The sequence below is a fragment of the Vombatus ursinus genome, unplaced genomic scaffold, assembly GCF_900497805.2.
Source record: "Vombatus ursinus unplaced genomic scaffold, bare-nosed wombat genome assembly UNPS02009770.1, whole genome shotgun sequence".
Taxonomy (NCBI): domain Eukaryota; kingdom Metazoa; phylum Chordata; class Mammalia; order Diprotodontia; family Vombatidae; genus Vombatus; species Vombatus ursinus.
Window position 1 is genome coordinate 6,890,044 of NW_020949548.1, and position 23,060 is coordinate 6,913,103.

The following is a 23,060-nucleotide window of genomic DNA, read 5'->3' on the forward strand; positions in this document are numbered from 1 at the left end:
ATCTGTCCTTACTTTGGTCCCTTCCTCCCAACCTCCCTCTTCCCTGTCATACCCTTACCCCCCATCTGTTTTCTTCTCCTACCCTTTCTTTCCCCTTCCTTTTCTAATTCTCTTCTTTCATCTTTCAGTCCTCCACCCCTCTCTCCTTAAGCTCCTTGAGAGGCAGGACTGCTTTCCTATTCTTTCTTTGTATTCCTAGAACTTAGTAAAGTGCCTGGTATACAGTAGGTTCTTAATAAATGCTTGTTAACTTGACTTGCCCTCCTTCTTCCCTCTTTTTTTTCTCTTTCTATTGCTTTGAGGAGCAAGTTGCCAGGCCACGATGTACTTGTTGCTGAATACTTCGTAGAATATCGGGGTCCAGCTCCCTTTTCTTTGGATCTTAAGGTACTTATCTCATGGTCTTTTGAAAACCTTGCTTTCTGATTCACACAGCACAAACCAATGCTATGCATGCTCATCAGTCTATAGAAGACCTGTTGCTGAGTGCCCTTGCTCAGGGATTGAAATTAATGGCTTTGCATTTTGTGGGGATTGTAATTGCCTAACACACAAGAAAAACCACTGACGCAGAACTCTGAGCCAATGGCACTTTATCAAAGGGTCCATGGTCCCCTACAATGAAGTGGACCTCAGATCTTCCTCATGATCTGAGATGCTCCCTTCTTCCAGGGCCTCATTTTTACAAGGCTTGATACCAGATTTGATACTCGAACACTCTAGAAGGGCTACACGAAATACTGAATCCCACTGGTTGATAGACCTTGCTTTGAGGGCCAAAAATTAATATATCAGCCAAAAACAGTTTATCAGCAGGGGCCTCTTGGGTTGGGTGAAGCATGGGGCATCTCTACTAAGTGGTCATAAGATGGTCATTTGCTCATGTTGGATAAGAGAGTGATCCAGAAGTACAAAAATAAGTTGAAGGACTTTCCACGTAATTGAGTTACCTCATCCATGCTGGGCTTGGTCACCATCACAAGGAAAAACAAGGGTGAAGGGCCTCTAGTTAGCTTCCTATGATTAAGTAAGTGAACTTACAATCTGCAGTTCACAGCTCTGGGACCTAATATACAGAATTTATAATCACTACCACTATGGAGTCATAGCAAACTTATTGAAACTGATTGGAGTAGAGTAGGGGTCCTAGCTAATCACATCTCATGATTTAAAAAATACTAGCAGCTAAGTAGCATTTCTCCTCCCAACTGCAAGAACAAACATCGAATGATGGCAAAGCCCACTCCAATACCCACTGTCAAAGTACAAGGACAAAGTACTGACCTGCTTTGCTAATGGCTGTGGCTGCTTGGGGACCAATCACCCAATTCATTTGTCCTTAGCCTCACAGAGTCAGGGCTTCTCTCTACATTATTTATTAATAGCAGAGCAAATAGAAACACAGCAGATGCAAAATAAAGCAAAATCAGGGTGTTTTCAGCTCTGATTGCTTGGAGGTATTTTCTGGCACTGACTCCAAGGCCTTTTCACATTCACCTTGTTGAAAAAGAATTATACTCCTTGATGGGAATTAGGCACCAAATTCCCTATCCACTGTGCTCAAAGCACACCCCAATACCAGAGTCTACCTCCTCAAAGCAGTGCTCACTTTTTAAAAGAACATATAGTAATCCTCCACTGACATTGCAGCCTGACTTTTTTTTAAATTTTAGACTTAAATACTAAAACTTAAATGCATAATAAGAAAAGCAAAAGAAACATATTAAAGGGTGCAGCTAGGTGGCGCAGTGGATAGAGCGCCAGCCCTAAAGTCAGAAGGACCTGAGTTCAAATCCAGCCTCAGACCAAATACTTGAGACTTACTAGCTGTGTGACCCTGGGCAAGTCACTTAACTCCAATTGCCTTAAAAAATTATAAACTTAAATATTGAAACAAATACAAAATAAGAAAAGAAAAAAAACATTGCCATGCATACAGCAAAACATAAGAGAGGATTCAAAATATACAGCAATGAATTTCCGTCTCAAGAAAGCCTATGTAATAAATGCTGCAAGTTGTGTTGAGAGCTGTTCATCTTTTTTTTTCTTCCTTGTAAGTTCTCTTTTGTTCTCTGCTATGTACTTTTTACTTTGTTCTTTTCCCCCTCTTACTCCCTCCTGCCACTGCCAGAAGGCTACAATTAAGCAGGGATACATATGTGTGTATGTATGTATATGTATATATATATACACACACACATACACACATATATACATATATACATATATATGTATGTATGTATATGTATATGTATATATGCATGTATATTAGTATGTATATATACACACATATATATATACATACATAGACATTTATAATTATACTTATATATAGACATATACATTCATATGCATCTATGTAAGACTCTACTATACTTGTTTGTCCTCTGTTTCTCTGAGGGTGGATAACCTCTTTCTTCATAAGTCCAAGTCTTTCCTTCGTATTTTTTCAAGTCCACCAACTCGTCATTTCCTACACCACAGCAATATTCCAACTTTATACTGTCGAGTTATTTTAAATAGTCCAAAACAAGATGGATGGATATGGCAGACACATAGTATAGTTTCCCTATTTTTCTCTTTTGATTAAATCTCTTTTTGCCAGCAGCCTGACTTCTAACAAAAATGACCATCAAGAAAACAGCCATGAACCTAGAGAACTCAATGAAAACATCCTCTGGAAAAGAGACACAAATATCATTCTTTTTACCTCTATGCTAGTGGGCAAAATTAAACTGGCCTCCTTAAGAAGTTCTGTTGTCCATTTTTGCTTTCCCTTGCCTCAGACAGAAGATCATAAGCTACAAGTTTAGGATAAATTAGGAAGTTGAGGGAATACTAGAAATTAAAATATTGAAAAGTGAGAGCTAACACCAGAGGAAAGAGACGGCAGAATGAGCCGCTCTAAAGCAGTCTGAGGCCTTGTAATATAGGGACAAAGCACGGTGAAGAGGAAGGAATGAAAGACTAGGAGTCAGAAAAGGACTGGATTCAAGTCTCACCTTGGACTCTTAGCTGTAGGATGTGGCCAAGGGCAAGTGCAAACCTCTTGGTGTCCCTCTGGGGACTTTCTAAGGCTAGGAGTTTCAGAGGCATTGCTGAGATGCAATGAGGCAGGCAGTTTCTACAGATCCAGAATCAATGAATGAATGAATTTTTTTTTTAAAAAGAAGGGATTAAGGGAGGAAGGAGAAAAGGAAGGGAGAGGAGGGAGAGAGGAAGGAAAGGAGGGAAGAATAAAGGAAGGAAAGGAAGAAGAAAGGAAGGGAGAGAGGATGGAAGGGAGGGAAGAAAAAAGGAAGGGGGGGAGGATGGAAGGGAGGGAAAAAGGAAGAGAGGAAGAAAGGAGGGAGGCAATTAAAAAGGAAGAGGAGAGGGAAGCAGGGAGGGAACAAAAAGGAGGGAAGCAAGGAGAAAAGAAGGAAGGAAAAAAGGAGGAAATCAAGTATTTATTAAGATTAAGAACATTTACTCTTGGGTTTACGAATTATTCATTACGGACTCCATTCACATCATTTACTTTCACTATCTCCTCAAGGACTAGGATATCTCGTAGTTCTGATATTTAAGGGATGAATGAAGAATAATGCGGCAAAGAAATTCCTCTAAAATAAAAACTAAAGGCAACAATACCAATTTATTTTTAAAATAAAATGGTAATCGAGGCCCAGGGGAGCGCACTAAATGCATGCTCTGAACCCACTCCAAATACTCAACCAAAGATGATGGATGCTAAAACACATACAGGAAGGCTCTCAGGCCTTCAGTTCCTGGTCTCTACCAGAAGCACACATGCACACACGCATGCACATGCACACACGCGCACACATGCATGCACACACATTCATAGACACCAACACACACACCCCAGCACCAGCACCATTAGTACCTTTCATCCTTGGAATCTTGGAATCTCTAAAGTCTCAGCCTCCCGGCTCCATACTACCTCCAGTACCTAAAGGCTGAGGTTGGGAGCGTCCTAATCCTTTGACTGATGCTACACATTATCTGGTGAGAAACTTGAGCGGGGTCACATTTCAGCAGTAAAATTTAACTGAGAAATTAAAAATATAGAGAGACCTTTATGAGCTAAGAAAAAAATAGGGTATATTATGGAGCTGTTAAACCAGTGCTAGAAATAATGTATCATAACAAAGAACGGTAAAGAAATAAACACACTTGTACTGTATAATGAGGTTTTAAGTCAGTCTCAGAGGGATGAATCCATATCAGCGCTTCGAGGTGGGAATTAAAAAAAAGTGAGAAATATCTTAAGGGGCAAAGGGAAACCTTCCATGCAGCGGGTAACCTACATGCAGCAAATCCAAACGGGAATGCTAGAATCATTCCAGTAATTTCTTAGGAAGCTATAATGTCCTTAATAAAAGGACTTTTAAAAAAGGCCTAATTAAGATTCTAAACCCACAGCTCTAACAATACTAGCCTATAGAAGCATTAACAAGCTTTGCTTGATGAATTTGGGTCAAGGATAATGTAGGATTAATAGTCTCATGATCCAATACCCTGCGGGCAAACATCATGAATCTTCCTGGTCTTCTGCCACACCTACTGTAGTTTAGTCACTTGCAAATACAAATCTGACTACACTCTACGCACAGATGATCAGTAAGAACCAATATACTGTGGAAGTCCTGGATAGAGAGAAGACCTGAGATTCTTTTTTGGTACAAGTAACTCATAGGTATGGAAACGTCCTTTACCATTGGTAGATTGGCACTTGCCTTGCAACATCAAGCCTTGGGGAGTTACCTGAGTCATCAAGAGGTTAAATAATTTGCCCAGGGTCACATAGCCTGTATGAGTCAGGGCTTTTTTGGCTTTAAGATTGGTCTTCTTTCCACTACACCACACTGACTCTCATGGAAATAGTACAGTGCAAATTTGGTCACATCCCCTGTACCGAGTATTTTAGCACCAAGTAAACTCAATGCCAACTCAAAATAAATGTGGGTCATCATTGGGATAAAATGTATCTTTTCACACTGTCTGAAATGAGCAGCAAAAACATGTACCAAAATTTTCTCTGGAAAACTGGGAAACAATGATATCTGCCTTAGGAAGCAGTTACAGTGCAGCAGAAAGTATATGGAATCTGGAGGCCTAGGTCCTAGGTTTGAATCTGGACTCTGCCACTTGCTAGCTGTATAACTTTGTATAGCTGGCTTACCTCTGTAACTCTAATTCCTCATCTTTAAGATGGAAATAATACCTGGGGTGCCATTACAAGAGTCAAATATGAATGGATATAAAATGCCTTATGGGTGTCAGTTATTACTAGAAGGGCCTCAGAGATATTAATTTTTCTGCCAATAAAATAACCCTTGAAGACAATGTAAGTTATAGTGGGTTTGCAATCTATATTAATCTATAATATATATTAATCTATATTATCTCTACTGAAGGTACTACCCATATTGATGAAACCATAAATTCTTAAAGTATTGAAGCCCTAATATGAACATTATCATCAATATCAAATGTCCATTATATCAAACTTGGCTATAGATTAACTTGTTTCTTCAAACAAATTAAGTGTGACAGACAGCATTGATGCTTCAGAAAAGTAGCAGGACAACATCAAATCGAAAGTACTTTCCATTGTTCCTGATCATAGCCAATCCATGCCTGCCCATCCTCTTGTCAATGACCTCCCATAAGTTTGCTATAGAAGAGTATACTCAATGTGCTCGAGACCTGACTCACTTTCTCCTGACACCACGAGGATGCAGATGGGGCACCTGGGATGTTCCCATAGCATCCTTCTCATTCTTGCCACTTAACCAGTCCAGGCATTTATCTAATAAGATTTTTTTTTACTCTTTTATCTTTTAAGTGCCCCATTTGTTATATATTTCAACCTGGCCACATCTACCATAGGTCTTTCCATTGCCATTTACATTGGTAGAATGATATTAATTTTTAAATCTATAGAGACTGTTGTATTCCATGTCTCATAGCCATTTCATGATTTAGATAGAATATTAGCATTAAGTAATAGTCCTTCATTTCTGTGAGAAGTTCCTTCTCTTTAATTATGATCTGAACTCATTTATATTTGTGTTATCTGTTGCAGACATACAACTTAATGTATGGGCTCAACGGGCTGGTCATCCAACCTTGCCATTTATCCTTTCAATCTGTTGTAACCCATAAAAGAAAAGATATAAAATCAACATCCCCAAAATTGTCAACAATTTTGTAACTAATGAAACTCACTAATCAGAAGATAGAGAAGTTCTATGCACAAAATTCAATGTATAAAATATCTGTGAAATGACTTATTAAGACATACTCCAAGACATATGTAATGAAAACTATAAAATATTCTTCACAGAAATGAAGAAAAGAATTGGAGAGATATACATTGTTCATGATTGGATCACACCAATAGAATTAAAATTATAATTATAATAAAGCCAAAATTAATTTAGAAATTTAGTGTAAAGCCAATTATACTGCCAAAGTGTTTTCCTAAAAAAAAAAAACTACACAAAAATGATGAGAATGTTAATTTGAAGGAATAAAAATAAAATTCCTCAAGAAAAAAATTTTTTGTAAAAAGTAGGAATAAGAGAGACCACAATTATCAGTTTTCAATCTATGTTTTTAAGGAGTAATCATCAAAACTTTAGAAAAGTTGGTCATTGGAACCAACTGGACAAGCAAGAACTCGAAGACCTCAAAATAATCACACATAAGACAAGTATTCAGTAAACCCAACAAAATGCACTATTGGATGAAGGACTGTCTGGAACAATGATAATATTTATCTGCCTTGATTATACCATAATGTTGCTGTAAGAACAAAATACTTAGTAGTAGTAAGAGTAGTATTTAGTAAGAGTAAGAGTAAGAGTAGTAAGAGGAGGAGGAGGAGGAGTAGTAGTAGTAGTAGTAGTAGTAGTAGTAGTAGTAGTAATGCTACTACTGCTACTATTAAAAATAACTGATATACATTCATGTAATGACTTAAGTTTGGAAAACATTTTTATTAGCCATCAAGTAATATGTGTGAAAATGCTTTGAAAACATAAAATTCTATATAAATGTGAGTTTCTAGAATCACTATTTATTATGTATAAGTACTTTCACTAAATCTTGGATTTGTTTGCCATGTAAAATATCTAAAAATCCCTAATATCTTGCTTCCTTTTCCAGAAAATTTAAACTGCTATATCAACCTCTTTTCGATAAAACCAGGGCTTTTTTTGTCCCCGAGCTAATCTGTCAGACTATTTTTTTTTATGCAAACTTCCTTAAAGTACATCCAGCACACATTTCCTCCAAAGTTTCCTTCTAGCATCCACGCACACACACACACATTTTTAGCAAGTTAATGAAAACCACACAGAATATTTGTTAAGTCACTTACTCACTTGTGCCTGTTATTTCTTACCTTTATGGGAAATTTTTGGCATGAAAATGAATGTTCACCAATTACTGTCAAGTATCTGTTGTATTGTTTCTCATTTTTGCTGTAAATCACAATTGTGCTTCTTAAACTGTTTGAATGCCCAAGAATACTTTCTCGCCAGAAGGTTGAACACCCCAGATAAGCAGAGGAAAGCATGAAAATCAAAGGCTAACCAAGGTAATAGGATCACAAAACCCAAGAGCAAAATTCTGTTCAGGGAAAAAGTGGAGTCTCCTAAAAATGTAATCTCTGGGCCTCCCTCCTGCTTCAAAATTCATGGAAGATGAAGAACAGGGAAAGTGATTTAGACATACACATGGATTAGGAACCAAAAATACCGATGAACTACTGGAGGTCAATTGCTTTAGATTAGCCTCTCTCTCAAAAGGCAAGGAGAACATTGCAAAAAGATGTTTCGAGCCTCATAAGATGTGTTGTGTCAAGAAAAGATATTGTTGCTGAAGAACACTGAGGCCAATGGCTGTCTTACTGGATGGTGTCTACTTCCAGGTAATCATTATTCTGTTGAACTCCTTGAAATGTTTTTGTTTTTTGTTTTGTTTTTTTCCTCCAGAGAGAGAATATTCCATTTCAATCTGAGCTTTTATGGGTGGGGAAGAAGGAGAGAGGTTCTGCCATCCTTTTCCCTCAAGCCTCCCTCACTCCATCATTATTGAACCCTTTTATCACTGGGCTATTTCAGGAGGAAATTTCCTGAAAGGTGGATTCAAAACACATAGGATTTGGAAAGGGGATTTCAGAAGTGACTGCCACTTCTTCCAAATTTGGTGACTACCTGGTTCCTGCCTACTTCTCTTAATGTAAATTCAACTGAGATTTTATGAATGGCTCACTGGGAAAACTGAAAATGTTATCGGCGGGTAACTTACATTGTTTCAGAAACTCTTGACTTGACTGATGTCAGTTTTCATTCTTTCCTCCAGTATAGTATATACAAAGGTGGAGAGGTGGAGGTTAAGTATTCTTTGGCCTCTAAAAAGTTAATACTTCCTGTATAGATTAGATTCCATAAATTCCAGGTGCCAGGCCATCAAGACACCTAGTAACTAGCATTCTCTCTGTACCACACACGGCACTCCATCTCCCAGTTCCCATCTCTCTGACTTTATACAGGCTCATTGTTTGGTGACTTTTATGCAACAACAATAATAACCCAAAAAGTCAGGATAAAGAAGTAAACATCAGTTTATTTTCACATAAATTGCAAAAGAGAAGGAAGAAATTCAGGAAGGGAAGTATTCATGTAAATATGGGATTTTGTACACCAGGAGAGTTTGATAGAATGAATCAAGCAGATGATAATATAATGGGGACTCGGTGATAAATGTAGATATAAAATTGGCTAGACATAATAACAATACCACCATAGCATCGTTCCATCACTGCTTAAGACTCACCTGTACATGAGAAATCATCCACACGGATATATCCTGGGATACAGTCACAGCGATACGATCCCGGCAGGTTAACACACACTGTGTTAGCATGGCAATAATGCATCTTAGCGGCACACTCATCAATATCTGAAGGAGAGAAGAACCAGAAAGAGACCTATCAGTGAAGCACCCCAGTGCCTAGTCAAGAGCACAATAATTTTGGAATGAAACAGAAGACAAGGACCCTTTAAAGCAATCAAAATTGGTCTGACATATTAAGAGTAAAAGCTTAAGTGTGAAACAGCACATGAATGGGACTGATTCTCAAACCAAAAAAAATTATTTTTAGAAAAAATATGACTCAAGATATAACTGCTAACAACCTAGGAAATAGGGAGGCAGAGTCTTGCTTCTCCATTTTTCCTCTTAAAATAGAGAATTCTTTAAAAACCCACAGCCAAGAAGAGTTGTGTCCATGGTTTTGATATGTGTTAATTAATATTTATCACATGTCCACCATTTATAGCACAGTTTTCCCTAGAAAGATCAAGGGAATAGGTATAATTGTACTTGTCTTTCTTACTAAGACATGTTTTACTCTATATACTGCAAAATGCTGTCACAGAGGGGTTCATTTTGCCCACAACAGATTGCTGATACAGCAGCTGTAGCAGGCATGCCCACAGACATGATGCAAATTACTGTAGTTATTCAACAATCCTATGACATATACTGTGGGATATTATAATGGGATGTTCCAGCACAATTCAATATTATTAATGGGGGAGGGGAGAACTATTTATGTTCCTCTCTCTGGCTTTCATGATAAGAACTGAATTAACTAGTAATTGGGAGTGAGTTGAAATATATTCTGGCTGTAGTCATATTAGGAATATGCTGTCAAAAATTAGATTGTATCTACTCTAGTAGTAGGACAGCTAGGTGGTGCAGCAGATAGAGTGTCAGTCCTGGAGTCAGGAAGCCCTGAGTTCAAATCTGGTCTCAGACATTTACTAGCTGTGTGACCCTGGGCAAGTCACTTAACTCTGTTTACCTCAGTTTTCTCATCTGTAAAATGAGCTGGAGAAGGAAATGGCAAAGCACTCTATTACCTTTACCAAGAAAGCCCCAAAATGGGGTCATGAGGAGTCAGACATGACTGAAATGACTGAACAATAATAATAACAACTCTAGGGGTCACTTTGAAAAACATACACTTTGCAAAGGAGATATGAAATGAATTAATTAGTTGACTATATATTTCTAAAGATGATCACTGTGACACTCCCTAAAATCCTTAGACTTGGTTACTGAACATTAAAACAGGCAGAGTATGTATTTGGGAAACTCATTCCTTTCTTTCTCTAAAAGGAAGTATTTTTAAAAAATCACAATTAAAATAACCATAGAGTAGGAAAAAAGAAGGGGCAAAGGAAAATAAAGAAGAAAACAAATAAAAGAAAGAAAAGGAAGGGGAAAAAGTATAAGAGGAGGAAAAGAAGCAATTATTTCAGTTTTCTCCCAACAAGGTCTTCAAAGAGAGACATGGAGTTAGTTAACTTCCCAGAAACCCAATTTTATTTATGTAACATCCAAACAATGGAGACACATTGTTGACCTCTTATTTAAAAGAATGGCTGAGCAAGTTGTGATATATGATTGTGACAGAACCCTGCTGTGCTATAAAAAAGATAAGCTCATTAATTTTCAAAAACGTCGATAGATTTGCACTAAATAATGAAGATCAAAATGACAAGAACTAAGAGAGCATTGTATACAGTAATAACAACACTGTTTTAAGAACAACTTTGAGCAACTAAGTCATTTTGACTATTGTAAATGCCCAAACTAACTACAAAGGACCTATGAAGGAAGATGGCATCTGCATCCAGAGAAAGAATTGATAAATAGAAGGATATATAGAATGATTTTACATATAAATTTGTGTATATATAAATATATAATATGCATATATACATATTTGTAAACACATGTATATTTGTGTCTAATGCTATCCATCTCCACAGTGAGGGGAAGGCAAAGAAAAAAAAAGAAAATTACATGATAACTTTATTGTATATTAAAAAGGAATAGCAAATTGTACATAATAGATTTGCAGTTTCATGTGCAAATCTTTTTTTTAAATTCTACTATGTTATAGGAATCCTTGTTTTATTTCATAAATTAAAAATAAAATAATTTTTTTTTAGAAAGAAAAATTAACCAGTCTCAGGGTCATGCTGACAATGGCCTTTGAACAGCTATATTTGGTGCCCGACAAAAAAGTCCCAAAACATTCCTTCAGGCAAATAGGTAGGAATTAGATCTTCATAGTTTCTTATAAAGAGAAAAAAAATAATCTATGGAGCTTCAGGTAAGATTTGAACATCAATCTGAACTTCTTGCTTCTAAATGAAATTCGTAAATGACCACAAATATTTAGCTAGTTTTGTGAGTCTGTGGAGACAAACAAAATTTATAACCTGATGATTCACCTTAGCCTGGTGAACCCCTCCACCATTAGATGTTTATAGACTGACTTTATGGTCTGCAGACCCCTCAAGTTTAGAAGAGAGAGGTTCATCCCTAGTAGGCTGGTTACCAAATGATAACTTCTTTGGCCTTGATATGTCATGAAATAAATAAAAGTTATAACTGCGATAATAAGTAACACATATTTTAAGATTTACAAAGCCCTTTACATACATCTTTTCTTTGAATCCTCATAAAAATCCTCAGAGGTAGGTAGTAGATGTCTTATTATGTACATCTGACAGATGAGAAAATTAAGTCAGTGAATTTAGGTGATTTGTCTATGATCACATGTTGTTGAGTATCAGAGGTAAGATCAAAGCACGTCTCTTCAATTCCAGCACTGTTTTCAGCACAATGGGCTGACTCCTTAAAAAAAAAACAGCATTATATTACATTTTAAGTCCTTTTCTTACAACAACCCTATGAAGATAGGTTGTGTAAGTATCAATAATTCAGTCAAAATTTATGAAGTTCTTACTGTGTTGCAGGCATTGTACCAACACTAGGGACAAAAGAAAGGTAGAAACATGGTCCCTGCTGTCCAACCAACATTAGAATGAGAGAGCGAGAACATGAAAAAATTGTTCAAACAAGATATATACAGTGCAATTGCAAAGGAACCTCAGTGGGTAAGAAACTGAGTTGAAGGAATTCAATTATTGTACTAAAATAATTTCCACTATACCATGCCAGCTAGGATCACGATACTCTGCTCTGGTCAGATCACCTCTGATGTGATCTTCAAAGCCTAGTGAGGCAGCATGGCATACCGGATTGAATGCCAGACTTGAGGTCACAAAGACCTGGGCTTTCTCTACACTATATGAGAAGTATCAAACATGCAGCCAAAGGGCTTCGTGGTTCATAAGTATTTATGAAGCTCCTACTATGTTCCACACATTGTGCTGAGCACTGGGGATACAACAAATGGCAGAAGATAGTCCCTGATCTCAAGGAATTCACAGTAATGGGGGAAACAATATGCAAACCACTAACCCACTACATACGAACAAGGTATGTAAGATTCACCGTGGAATTATTTTAAACTAGTTTCTCTGGTGCATTTAATAAGATTTCAACTTGAAAATTTCACTTATATTGCTACATTTCAAGACCTACTAAACCTAGCAGTTATTCCTCAGTAATATAATGCCTACTTTGCTCCTGTTAGTCAGCTACCTACAACTGGGAGAGAATTTCTTTTGTGTGAAGTGTTAGGATCACAAGAAAGAAAGAACCTTATGATCATCTGAATCATTGAATTTCAGAGTTGAGAGGGACGGTAGTAGGCATTTACCCTCTGACCTATACCTGAAAGAAACCCCTCCATTAGGAAACCCAAGAGATAGTCATCCACTAAGTCAATCAACCACTCTGCTCATTTTATTTTCTAATTATTAGGAAAACTTCCCAGACACTAAGTCTTAATTTATATCTTGGCTACTGCTACCCACTGGTCCCAATTCTGCCCTCTAGAACAAAACAGAACATATCTAATCCATTTTCTACACAAAAGCTTTTCACAAGCTTGAAGAGAGTTAGCACATTCTAATCTCATGTCTTTTGTTCAGCCCAAATATCACCAGTCCCCATAAGACATGGGCTCACGCCTTTCACTATTTTCATTGTCCTTCTCTGTATAGTCTCCAGCTTATCAAAGTCCTTCCTAAATTGTGGCAGCCAGAAGTAAAAGTGATACATCACGTATGATCTAACCAGGGCAGAGTATTGAGATACTAGCACCTTCATATTCCTGGAAACTGTTTTGACTGCCATATCACATTGTTGTTTCATATTGAACTTGTGTTCCGTAAACATCTCGAGTTTGTTTGTTTGTTTTTCTTTTTTTCAGACAAACTGCTGCGTAATCATGACTTCTCCATCTTACATTTGCAAAGTGAAGAATTTTTTAACAGATGTACAAGACTTGACATCTTAGGCCTGTCAAGATCTTTTTGGGTCCTAACTGCATTAAGTCCCCTCATTTTATAACCAAGGAAACTGAAACCCACAGGATGATGTCTTGACCCTTCTCATAAATAAGTAGCAAGTAAAAGAGCTGATATTTCACTCCAGGTCTTCTGACTGCAAAATTGATTCTATTTAGACTACTTTATTCCGTCTCATTCTGACACCTTCAGATATTGTCAATTTTAAGGGGAGAGGAACCTAGAGTTGAGGGCCAGAAACTTCTGGCATAATGGCCCATACAATCTGTTAAATGAAAAAATACCAACTTCACAGAAGTATAGATATTTTGAGTGTCTTATGTACCATAGGACTCCATTCTCATTTCTGATGTCTGTTGCCACTCATTTACTTTGACGACATTTTTTATGTCATCTACAACTCATTAAGGAAAATGAAAGCTAGAGTGGTGCCCAACAGCCCCAAAGACTGAGTTGGGGCATCCAGGACAAAAGAATGTCCTCAAATGCTGAGCTCTGTCAATGCCACTCTTTGAGTCAGTTGCATAAGTGTTCCCTTTACTGAGTCTCCTCTTGAAGCTTAGTTAAGTTAAAGCCCTTCCACATAGTCATTGATTCATGAAAGAACTCCTCATGCACCAAATGGCCAGCATGATATCTGGTGTTCTTGATCCATGGCTTCCTATTTGTAAGTCTAACGCTTCCATTCTTCTACTTATAGCAAACTCCTACCCTTTCATCTCAAATACACTGATTCCAGCATAAAAAAAAAATAAGCCCTATGCCCACCCACTAGACCCTATGCCTTAGAGAGAGCTAGAGAGGGTTGAATAGGATAGGACATGGGGTCAAGTTTGCAGGCTATTATTTAAAGAGAATTTCAAAGCTAACATAAAATAATTTTCATTCAATAGGGGCATAGGGCCCTCATAAACCTATAGGAAGGAAAGCATTGTATAACTTTATGTAGGGGATGGGAGGAATGCCGGGTTTCTTACAATAAATTCATTGCTCTTCCCCTTCACAAAGGGCAAGAGAATAAAGTTGGATTTTATTGATAAAGTTGTATAACCACAACACAAACTCCTTTCCACATTTCCCTGGAACTAGACAATAGGTTCTAAAACCAGGGTCAACTGATTTCCATCCCCCTCCCCCAGGGGTACATGGAAAGGTTTCTAGGATTCTATGAATTTAGATGAGAAACAATTACATCTTTATTTTCAGTAACCTCTAAGTGAAATTTAGCATTTCCTTCAATTATTTGAAAATATCATTCTGAGAAAAGGTTCATAGGCATCACCGGATGCCAAAGGAGGCCCTAACATAATAAAAGATTAACAACCCCTTTTCTAGACCATTCTATAATGTCTGGAACTCAAGAGAGATGAGTTGGCTCTGTGTGATCACGGTCAAGTCAATTAACCTTTCTGGGCCTCAGTTTCTTCATCTATAAAATGCGGGTGATGAAATAAATGACTTTGAAGGTCCCTTTTGACTTGAAATCTATATTTCTTTGACTCATTTAAAAATGAAGAACCCTTTCAGGCTTGCCTCAGAGAAGGTTTAATCTTTAGCTAGTTGACAACAGCTGCCAGCAAGGTTATCAACACGGATGGCCACTTCTGAGCTGTGCACATTTGACAACTCATAACCAGTCTGAATCCATAGGCTCATTTCCCTCAGGCCCCCACACAGCTGTTCAAAGGCCTTGGCCTGGCTAGATTTGAAGGAGTGACTCATCTGTAACAAGCTTATTTGATTCTGAACCATGTAAGCCATTGCCTTGTTAAGTGAAATTTGGAGGCCCTTGGAAAAAAATACATATACATACACATATATACATATATTTTTTTTTTTTTCAAAAAGCAGATGTGGGGAAGGACGAGACATTCCAGGGAGAATTTGCTACATTTGTTTATCCAATCAGTACCCCTCTAAGTCACCTGGGAGACCATGGAGGCACATCAGTGCTACATTGCTGACTGCCCCTTTTTAACAGGTTTTCCACTTGGTGGCTTCAGCAATTCTGTTTTTTGCATAACTATTTGCTGGCATAGATCCAGGCAGAAGAGTGCCTCCAAATAAAGCAAAATATATGTTGACTAATATAATCAGAAAATTAGTCTGACACAATTCCTCTTTGCACAGTTTCATCACTTAGCTATGAGAGATAATAACCGCAGGAAGGACAACTGGATGGGGATGTGGACAAAGTTGGCAGATGGGGGACCTTGGGATAACTAGAAGGAAGAAAGTGATGAACTGGCAATAAATTCAATTTCTAAATGGGAATATCATTAACTGGGCAATTGCTAAAAATTAATATAAATTATCTTGAAAGTCCTTGGTGAAAGTTCCTGCCCTGAAAATAGTTTCAATAAAACTTTTGAGAGAGCTCCAGAAATATATTGGATTATATTAAGAATCACAATAGAATTAACAGTTTAAATGGAGAATATCTTGACAAAATAATCTTGAGAACAACTTTGAACAACTGAGATATTACAATAAAAACCTACAACCCAAATAACATGTTGTCAATCTTAGGCCACCTAAGGGAAAGTCAAAGTGGATGTTGGAATTTTCATAAATGAGAAAACTAAGACTTGAAGAAAAAAAAAGTGAGTTGATAAGATTTAAAGAAGAAAACTACCCACAGTGTTAAAATGAAAGAGGGGCTTTATATCCCTAGATTTTTCCTCAATAATGATGCCATTCTATTCTGAACATTGAGACTTTCCTAAATGGTAGTGTTTCCTTTCCTAAAAGTAATGCATAAAATTAAGATCTTTATTCAAAATGTATCAGGAAAAATCTCGAGTTTTAGCTTTAGTCTACTCAGGGCAGATGCACCCAACTACCCTTTAAAGTTCCAGGAAAGGTTCAAAATTTTTGTTCCTCTCATCCATCTCTGTCTTCTAGGTAACACCACCCCAACCTCCATATATTGATGTGGAATTGATTCCCTCAAGATTGCTAGATCCATGTCCCAGGAAGAAGGATTTCATCCAAAATTTAGAAAGGATCTTGTTTCTCAACAAAAAATTACCTCTCCTTGCATATCTGAGGTATAGGGACTGACCCAGTGATTTCACTTATATAGGGAATTCCAAGATGGGGGTTAAAAAAACACCCTCTAACAATTGTGGATTGGTACCTTCTCTGCAACTTGGAGTCTTAAAGGGCTGTCTAGAGCTCTGAGGTTAAGTGATTTGCTTAGTGTCATAGGGTCAAAATTTGGAGAATTTGTCTGAACCACAACTTGAACCTAGGTGGGTTTTCCCCCTAAATTTGAGGCAAATCCCCTATCCATTATGCCATAATGCCTCTCACATATGAAAATGAAAGATATTCACCTTCAAGGAATTTCCAGCAACATTCAATTTTTTACCAGCATTCCTGATGGCCACTCTACCACCTATTAGGCAGTATGACCATAAACAAGTCATTTAAGATCTCTAAACCTATAGGAGAAATAGTCTTATGTGATTTAATGGAAGTAAGGAAGGAGGGAGACCAGAATGTTCCCTGTTGATGTCCATCTTATCAATTCCACAAATAAGGCAGGGAGGTCATATAGCTGTGAATCTCAGAGAAATACAATCTTAGAAGGATTCAAATTTCAGCAGATTCTGAAAGCTAGGGGTTATGTAAATATGCTGTGTTGTACTAATCAATACGAACTAGCGTAGGGAACATGTTATAAAAGACATCATTTGTCTTAAACAAATAAGTGGTCATACAGAGAAAATGAGGAATAGCAGATAGTCCAAGTGTTGCAGTGGTCTCCAGAATTTTTAAAAAGCAACAGAAATTATAATCCAGATTCTCTAGGAAAGATTTATGGAAGGACATGGATGCAACTCATGCACGAGGAGGAGGTACTGCCTTGTGATCCACACCACTGCAGAGAGTACTTACATCATACTCATTAATCAAATCTCCAATCTATCAAATGACCAAGTATTCTTAGTTTTGTCCCCAAATACTATAATATCAACAGCATTGTGATCATTTTATCCAATAGTCCCATTAAGGACAATGAGGTTTAGAGAAGTCAAGAGACTCTGCCCAAGGCAGTAGAATTTCAAAATTAGAAGGGAATTAACAGCAACATATTTCAAAGCATATTGAAATTTAATACCCACCATAACATGTCAGATATATATATGTATGTACATATATATATATATATATATACACATATATATATAGTTATTGAGCCTTGGCCTGAAGACCTTTAGTGAAGGAGAACTCATCATCTCTCCAGACAGTTCCACTCTATTTTGGAATAACTATAATTATTAGGAAGTTTTCCTTCTTCTTCTTCATCCTGAAATCGAGCCCAATTTGCTTCTTTATAATTTCAACCCATAGTATTTCATTCTAACTTCTTAGGCAAAACAAGACGAACCCTTCTTCTATAGGACAACCATTCAAATATTTAAACACATCTCTCATATCCCCCTGAGTCCTCTTTTCTTAGACTCCATCAACTGATTTCTTATATGACTTAGATTCAAGGCCATTCACTATACTGGCTGTCGAGCTTTATAATACACTGTCCAGCTTATCTCACATTGAAAGAGACAGGATTTAAACTCAGGTCCCTGGACTCCTGATCCAGCACTCTTTCTACTACACCAAGTACCTCCAAGTATATTGATTCGTTTGGCACTTTTAGGGTCTGTGGCATTCCAGGGATCTTCACTAGTTGGGTCAGCTAATAATCTTGAGTCCAGATTTCCCTCCAATAGGTGTCTCTATTGTGTTTCTATCAAAAAAAGCCATAAACCGAGAGACAGTAGTTTTTAAAAGTAACGCAAATATATTCAACGGAATTCAATATGTATCTTGAGGCAAACATTGACCATCATGAAGGCATAAGGTAGAGTGAGAAAATTTTGATGTAAGCAGAGGCCAGTGCCTGAAACACACTGACTTTTCCATCCATGTCTGATTTTTCCACACTATCCGCGATCCAATTTTTTTCTGTTTCACGCTCATTATCATCCATGGCATTTTCTCCCATATGGCCTCATTCTGTAATATAGCCTAGCTTTATGCCCTATATTGCTTCTCTGACCTTTATAAATCAAATTCTCACATTTGATCATTTTAGGACCTTACTGCCCCTGGAAACAAATTGGGCCAAGGAATCCATCCCTGGCAGGAATCCAAAACCACAGGTGAAGTCTGATTCAATTCATTTAGTACTTCAGAAAGACCCATGTAAGATTAAGCACCTGATGAGAGAAAAAAAGCTTTGGGTTTTTTAATCTAATGTTAGAAATTCATCTATGAAGCACACGGCACCATTTATCAGTTCAGGTACAATAGAGCTCAAATGGCGATTCATTCATACAGATCTTTTTGTTGTGTTTCAAATATTCAAGCTCATCTTCCAGTGGTATTCGGACATGATAAAATATATATGATTTATATTTCTCTCCTGGTCACTGAAGTCATTTGTTTTCCTTTTTAAAAAGCATATTTATGGATTTTGAAATAAAACCTGACATAGCATAATGATATTTCACATATAACCAAGCAACGTGGATAATCTAGTTCATAGCACCAACAGATACACATGTGGGGAGGGGGAGGACTTGGAAATCAGCACCATTCATTATACTATAGGGCATGGCATGGCTAGAGGTCAGAAGAACTCCCTTTAGAGATACTTAATGAGCTGGCCAGACATGGCATTCTGTAGTGAATAGAGGACCTGCCTTGGAATCAAGAAGACATAGTTACAAACCCTCCCTCTAATACGTCCTGGAGGTAGAATATTGGGCAAATCACTTAAATACTTCAGTGCCCCCAAACAACTGTTTAATTCTGAAAGTCACTGGAAAGTTACATATACGTATTATTGGATGGGTTTTCCATACCAAGGATTTCCTACACTGATAAAATCATAGGTCTATGGAAGAGGAGGAAAAAGAGAAGGAAGAAGAGAATTACCCTGAATTTTCAAAGATATTAGAACTAGAGGAGACTTCAAATGATCTAGTCTCATCTCTACACATTTGAGGTAGGAAGTGCATAGTACACACATTTCAAACCCAGAAAGATTCATGATTATAAAATTATAGATTTAGAGCTAAAAGAGACTTCAGAGGTAACTGAGTTCAACCCCCCTCATTTTACAGGTGAGGAAACAGATCCAGGAAGGTTGTGACTTGCCCAAGGTCACACAGGTTGCAAAGAAGGTAGAAGGTGGGTCTTGAATCAAGGCCTCTGATTCCAGAGCCAGTACTCTGTCTACTACACCATATCACCATCCCTATGAGAGGACTAAATGCTATACCAGCAACAAAATAACTTCTGAAAAAGTCTTTATTCCTCCCAAGCAGAAGCATGTAAAAGGAAAGAGAATAGGACCAAGCTTTCCCTTTATTCCCATACACCTACTGCCTGTGGAGGTTAATGGGACTTGTCTGCTCATAATAAAAGGTAGACTGCGCTCCCCAGGCTCTCAACTGGCTCCTGTTGTGTTGACCTTCATCGCCTAATCTGAGCTTTTTGCAGTTTCTTTTTCTATCTGTTTGTTCCTACAGTCCCTGGAAAATATTTATGAAAACTGACCCACGTTTTTGTATCATCCCTTGACACTTGTGTCAAAAGGACTTGGCATCATAACCTGACAGAATCTGGAGTCTAGAAGAAGCAAACTCTTTATTCATATGGCAAAGCAGACGTGGGCAAGTCATTAATGAAATGGGGAGGGGAGGACTTTCAAAGTAACACTTTAACTCCTCAACTTCTCAGAGACTGGAAAAATGAAAAAGTGAATACACTAATGATACATACAATACCTTGCACATCTATATAGTTATCCCTTCTACATAGCAACTTTTCCCATCCGGGTTTCGCTATATCATAGGGAGGCATAAGAAATTAAATGGGAATTTTGGGGGAGTTTTGCAGAAGCCACAGATGATACAGAGCCTATGATCAAAATACTTGATCCAACAATAAGTTACTGCAAACACCCCATAAAGAAAAAAGAAAAAAATTCAAACGTCTTCTTTGGTATGAAGTGAGAGCCAAAAAATGTTATGCATATTTTCTAGATCATGGGAGCACTGTGCCCCTAATCCTTGAGATGTGGAGGGCATAACCTTAGTACTTTATAGCTTTCAGAGTACTCCTTATTTGATCCACCCAGTTCTACAACCTAGACAAAGAAGTCATCATTTCCATTTGGTAGATAAGGAAAGTGAGGCTCTACAACTCTTCAGTTTAGCTTTGAGACCCACATAAAACCCAGCCCAAAATAATCCTTCAGGCCGTATTACTTGCCTTCCCACCCAGTGCAATCTAACTCCTCCCAAAGCTACCTTTTTAAAGGACTGGGAGATGAACTTTCCAGGAACTCTCCACTTTGCATCAGCAGCTTTGCTTGGTTTTCATTCCAGGGAACATCCTACCCTCCTAGGACAAGCTGGTTACCTGACAACTCATCGTCAAGCTGATTGCCTCTATTTTTGAGACTCACCGCTGCCTTCTTAACTGCCTCAGTTTCCTTTCCTCTCTGATTGGAGGGCTGGAGGGTAGAGTACTAAAATCCTCCCAAAGCCTTGCTCTCCTCATTTGGTCCATGAGGAAAGGAAGGTTCAGAGAGGGTAAGTCCTGTCTCAAGGACAGGGGCAAGATTCAAAGATCGTCCTGGTGCCAAGCTGAGCACTCTGTCCTGCTACAATATTTTATTTCTGTTTGAAGCATAATGTAGCTAGGTCTTAGAAGGCCAATTGCCATACAGCATATACCTGTTCTTTTGCAAGGATTAATTTCTCAGCTATATTGTGATGGCAGGAGTGAGTCCTAAACATTAAAATTCTCCATGTGCCTAAATGTTCCATGAGCTGTGTAATAAAAATAATGCAATATTCTTATATAACAATTATGGTTAACATTTATATAGTACTTACTATGCACTGGGCACTGTACTAATTACAAATATTATCTCATCTGATCTTCACAACAACCCTGGGAGGTGGCTGTTATTATCATCCCCATTTTAGAGATGAGAAAACTAAAGTAAACAAAGATTAAGTGACTTATCCAGGGTCAAACAGCTAGATAGTATCTAAAGTCAGATCAGAACGCAGGTCCTTCCTGACTCCAGGAATGGTAGTCTATCCACTGCACCATCTAGCTACCCCCATCTTGCATCACTCAAGGTGTTGGATGTCATGAAAATACATATCTTGCCAAAACACACTTGCAGATTGAAAATGAAAGTGATCCTCCAGTCCTTTAATGAACAGTAAAATTAGCCTCTTCTTTATTAGCTTTAACTATATCGCTTGATGGTTGTCAGGATTAGAAATATATACAAAACTATTTTCCCATGTTGGACTTGGTTTTAGAATCAAGCACTGACATTAGCCTATTTCTCTCTTTGTAGGACTTAGGTTTATACTGCACTCATTTTTATCCCAAAGTGCAAAATTATTATAGGATCCCACTCCATGCTTTTCCTACAATCCCAACATTTCTGAGAGCATGGAATAACCCAGTTATGAAGCCCTTTCCAGTAAGGTGGCAAATATATATGCCAAAGTGGTTCTGAAACAGTGTCAGGTCCAGGAAAAATCCCATCCCACCAGAATCTGTCCCAGAGACTGGAAGGGAGTTTGGATTCTGCTGTGCTGCTGAGACCAAGAAAAATATAGGTTGGTCCTGAAAAGGATTTTTCTTTACATGTTAATACTTGGTTAGTCATTATGAAGAAAACTCAATAGAAACCCAAGCAGAAGTTCTAGCAGGTCCCCCCCCCCCCCAATCTCTTCTCAGAAGAAAAACTGTTAGAATAAGACCCTGTCATCAGATTTTGATAGTCTGTTTTTATCACTTTGATTGCAACACAGGCAGTTAAGCCCTGGGCTCACAGAGATAAAGAGAAATCAGTTTCAGAGTTCGTTGTGGGGACTGGAATGGCAATGAATGTGTCCATTCTCCCTGTTTCTTCCAGGCTGTTTCAACCACTCCTTTCGCAAAGCCAAACAATAACAAAACCAAACAAAACAAAACCTCCTATTATCACATAATAATAAAACATCAACTCTCTATAGTCTTTGGTCAAATTTTTGTGCTATCTGCCCCCACTTCTAGCCAGCAAAACAAAGTACCCAAGTTTTCAACTTTCAATTACAAATTATTCTGTGTCAGATTTGGGTCAGATTCACTGTTGCCTCAAATTAACCAGTGGTTAGATATTGGGATCTGAATTAAATAAACAAACAGAATTCTATGGACCTCAGAGTACATAGTTAATGAAGACAATCTGGGGTCTAGAAAATCATTCTGTAACTTAGACAACTACTAATAGGATCAATATTGGAGCAGTCAGAGTTGGGCAGGAATAGGGATTTTGGTTCGAGTATGATCTATGAAGGAATCTCTTCTAATGAAATAGTCATCTTGAACTGGAATTGACACTGTTCCCCATTCCAATTAATTTCATGCACAATAAACTAGCATATCCTAATATTACTCAATAATGTGTGGCCTATGGTCCTTGGAAACCATTTCTTCTGAAAATGTATTTCAGTAAAAAGAATATATTGTCACAATCATGAAGGTAGGGCTATTGATCTATAAGGAGGAAGGTAACATCTGTTACCAATAACCCCGACAAGGGCATTAGTCCTGAAGCTCTCCACTCTCTCCTCCCCTCTCCCCCATATCTTCCCCAATTGCCAACAAACAACCTATGTGAAGCAGTGTACCCCATCTTCTGGGTTGGCAATA

At 37.8% G+C, this 23,060-nt stretch overlaps 1 protein-coding gene across 1 annotated transcript in view; it reads right to left on the reverse strand.

Moving 5' to 3' along the window:
* Nucleotides 1-23,060, reverse strand: part of NELL1 (neural EGFL like 1) — an 845,852-nt gene that overhangs the window by 417,623 nt on the left and 405,169 nt on the right. The window contains exon 13 of the mRNA XM_027852558.1: nt 8,854-8,979. Coding sequence (XP_027708359.1) covers nt 8,854-8,979 — 126 coding nt within the window. The remainder of the gene's footprint in view (nt 1-8,853; nt 8,980-23,060) is intronic.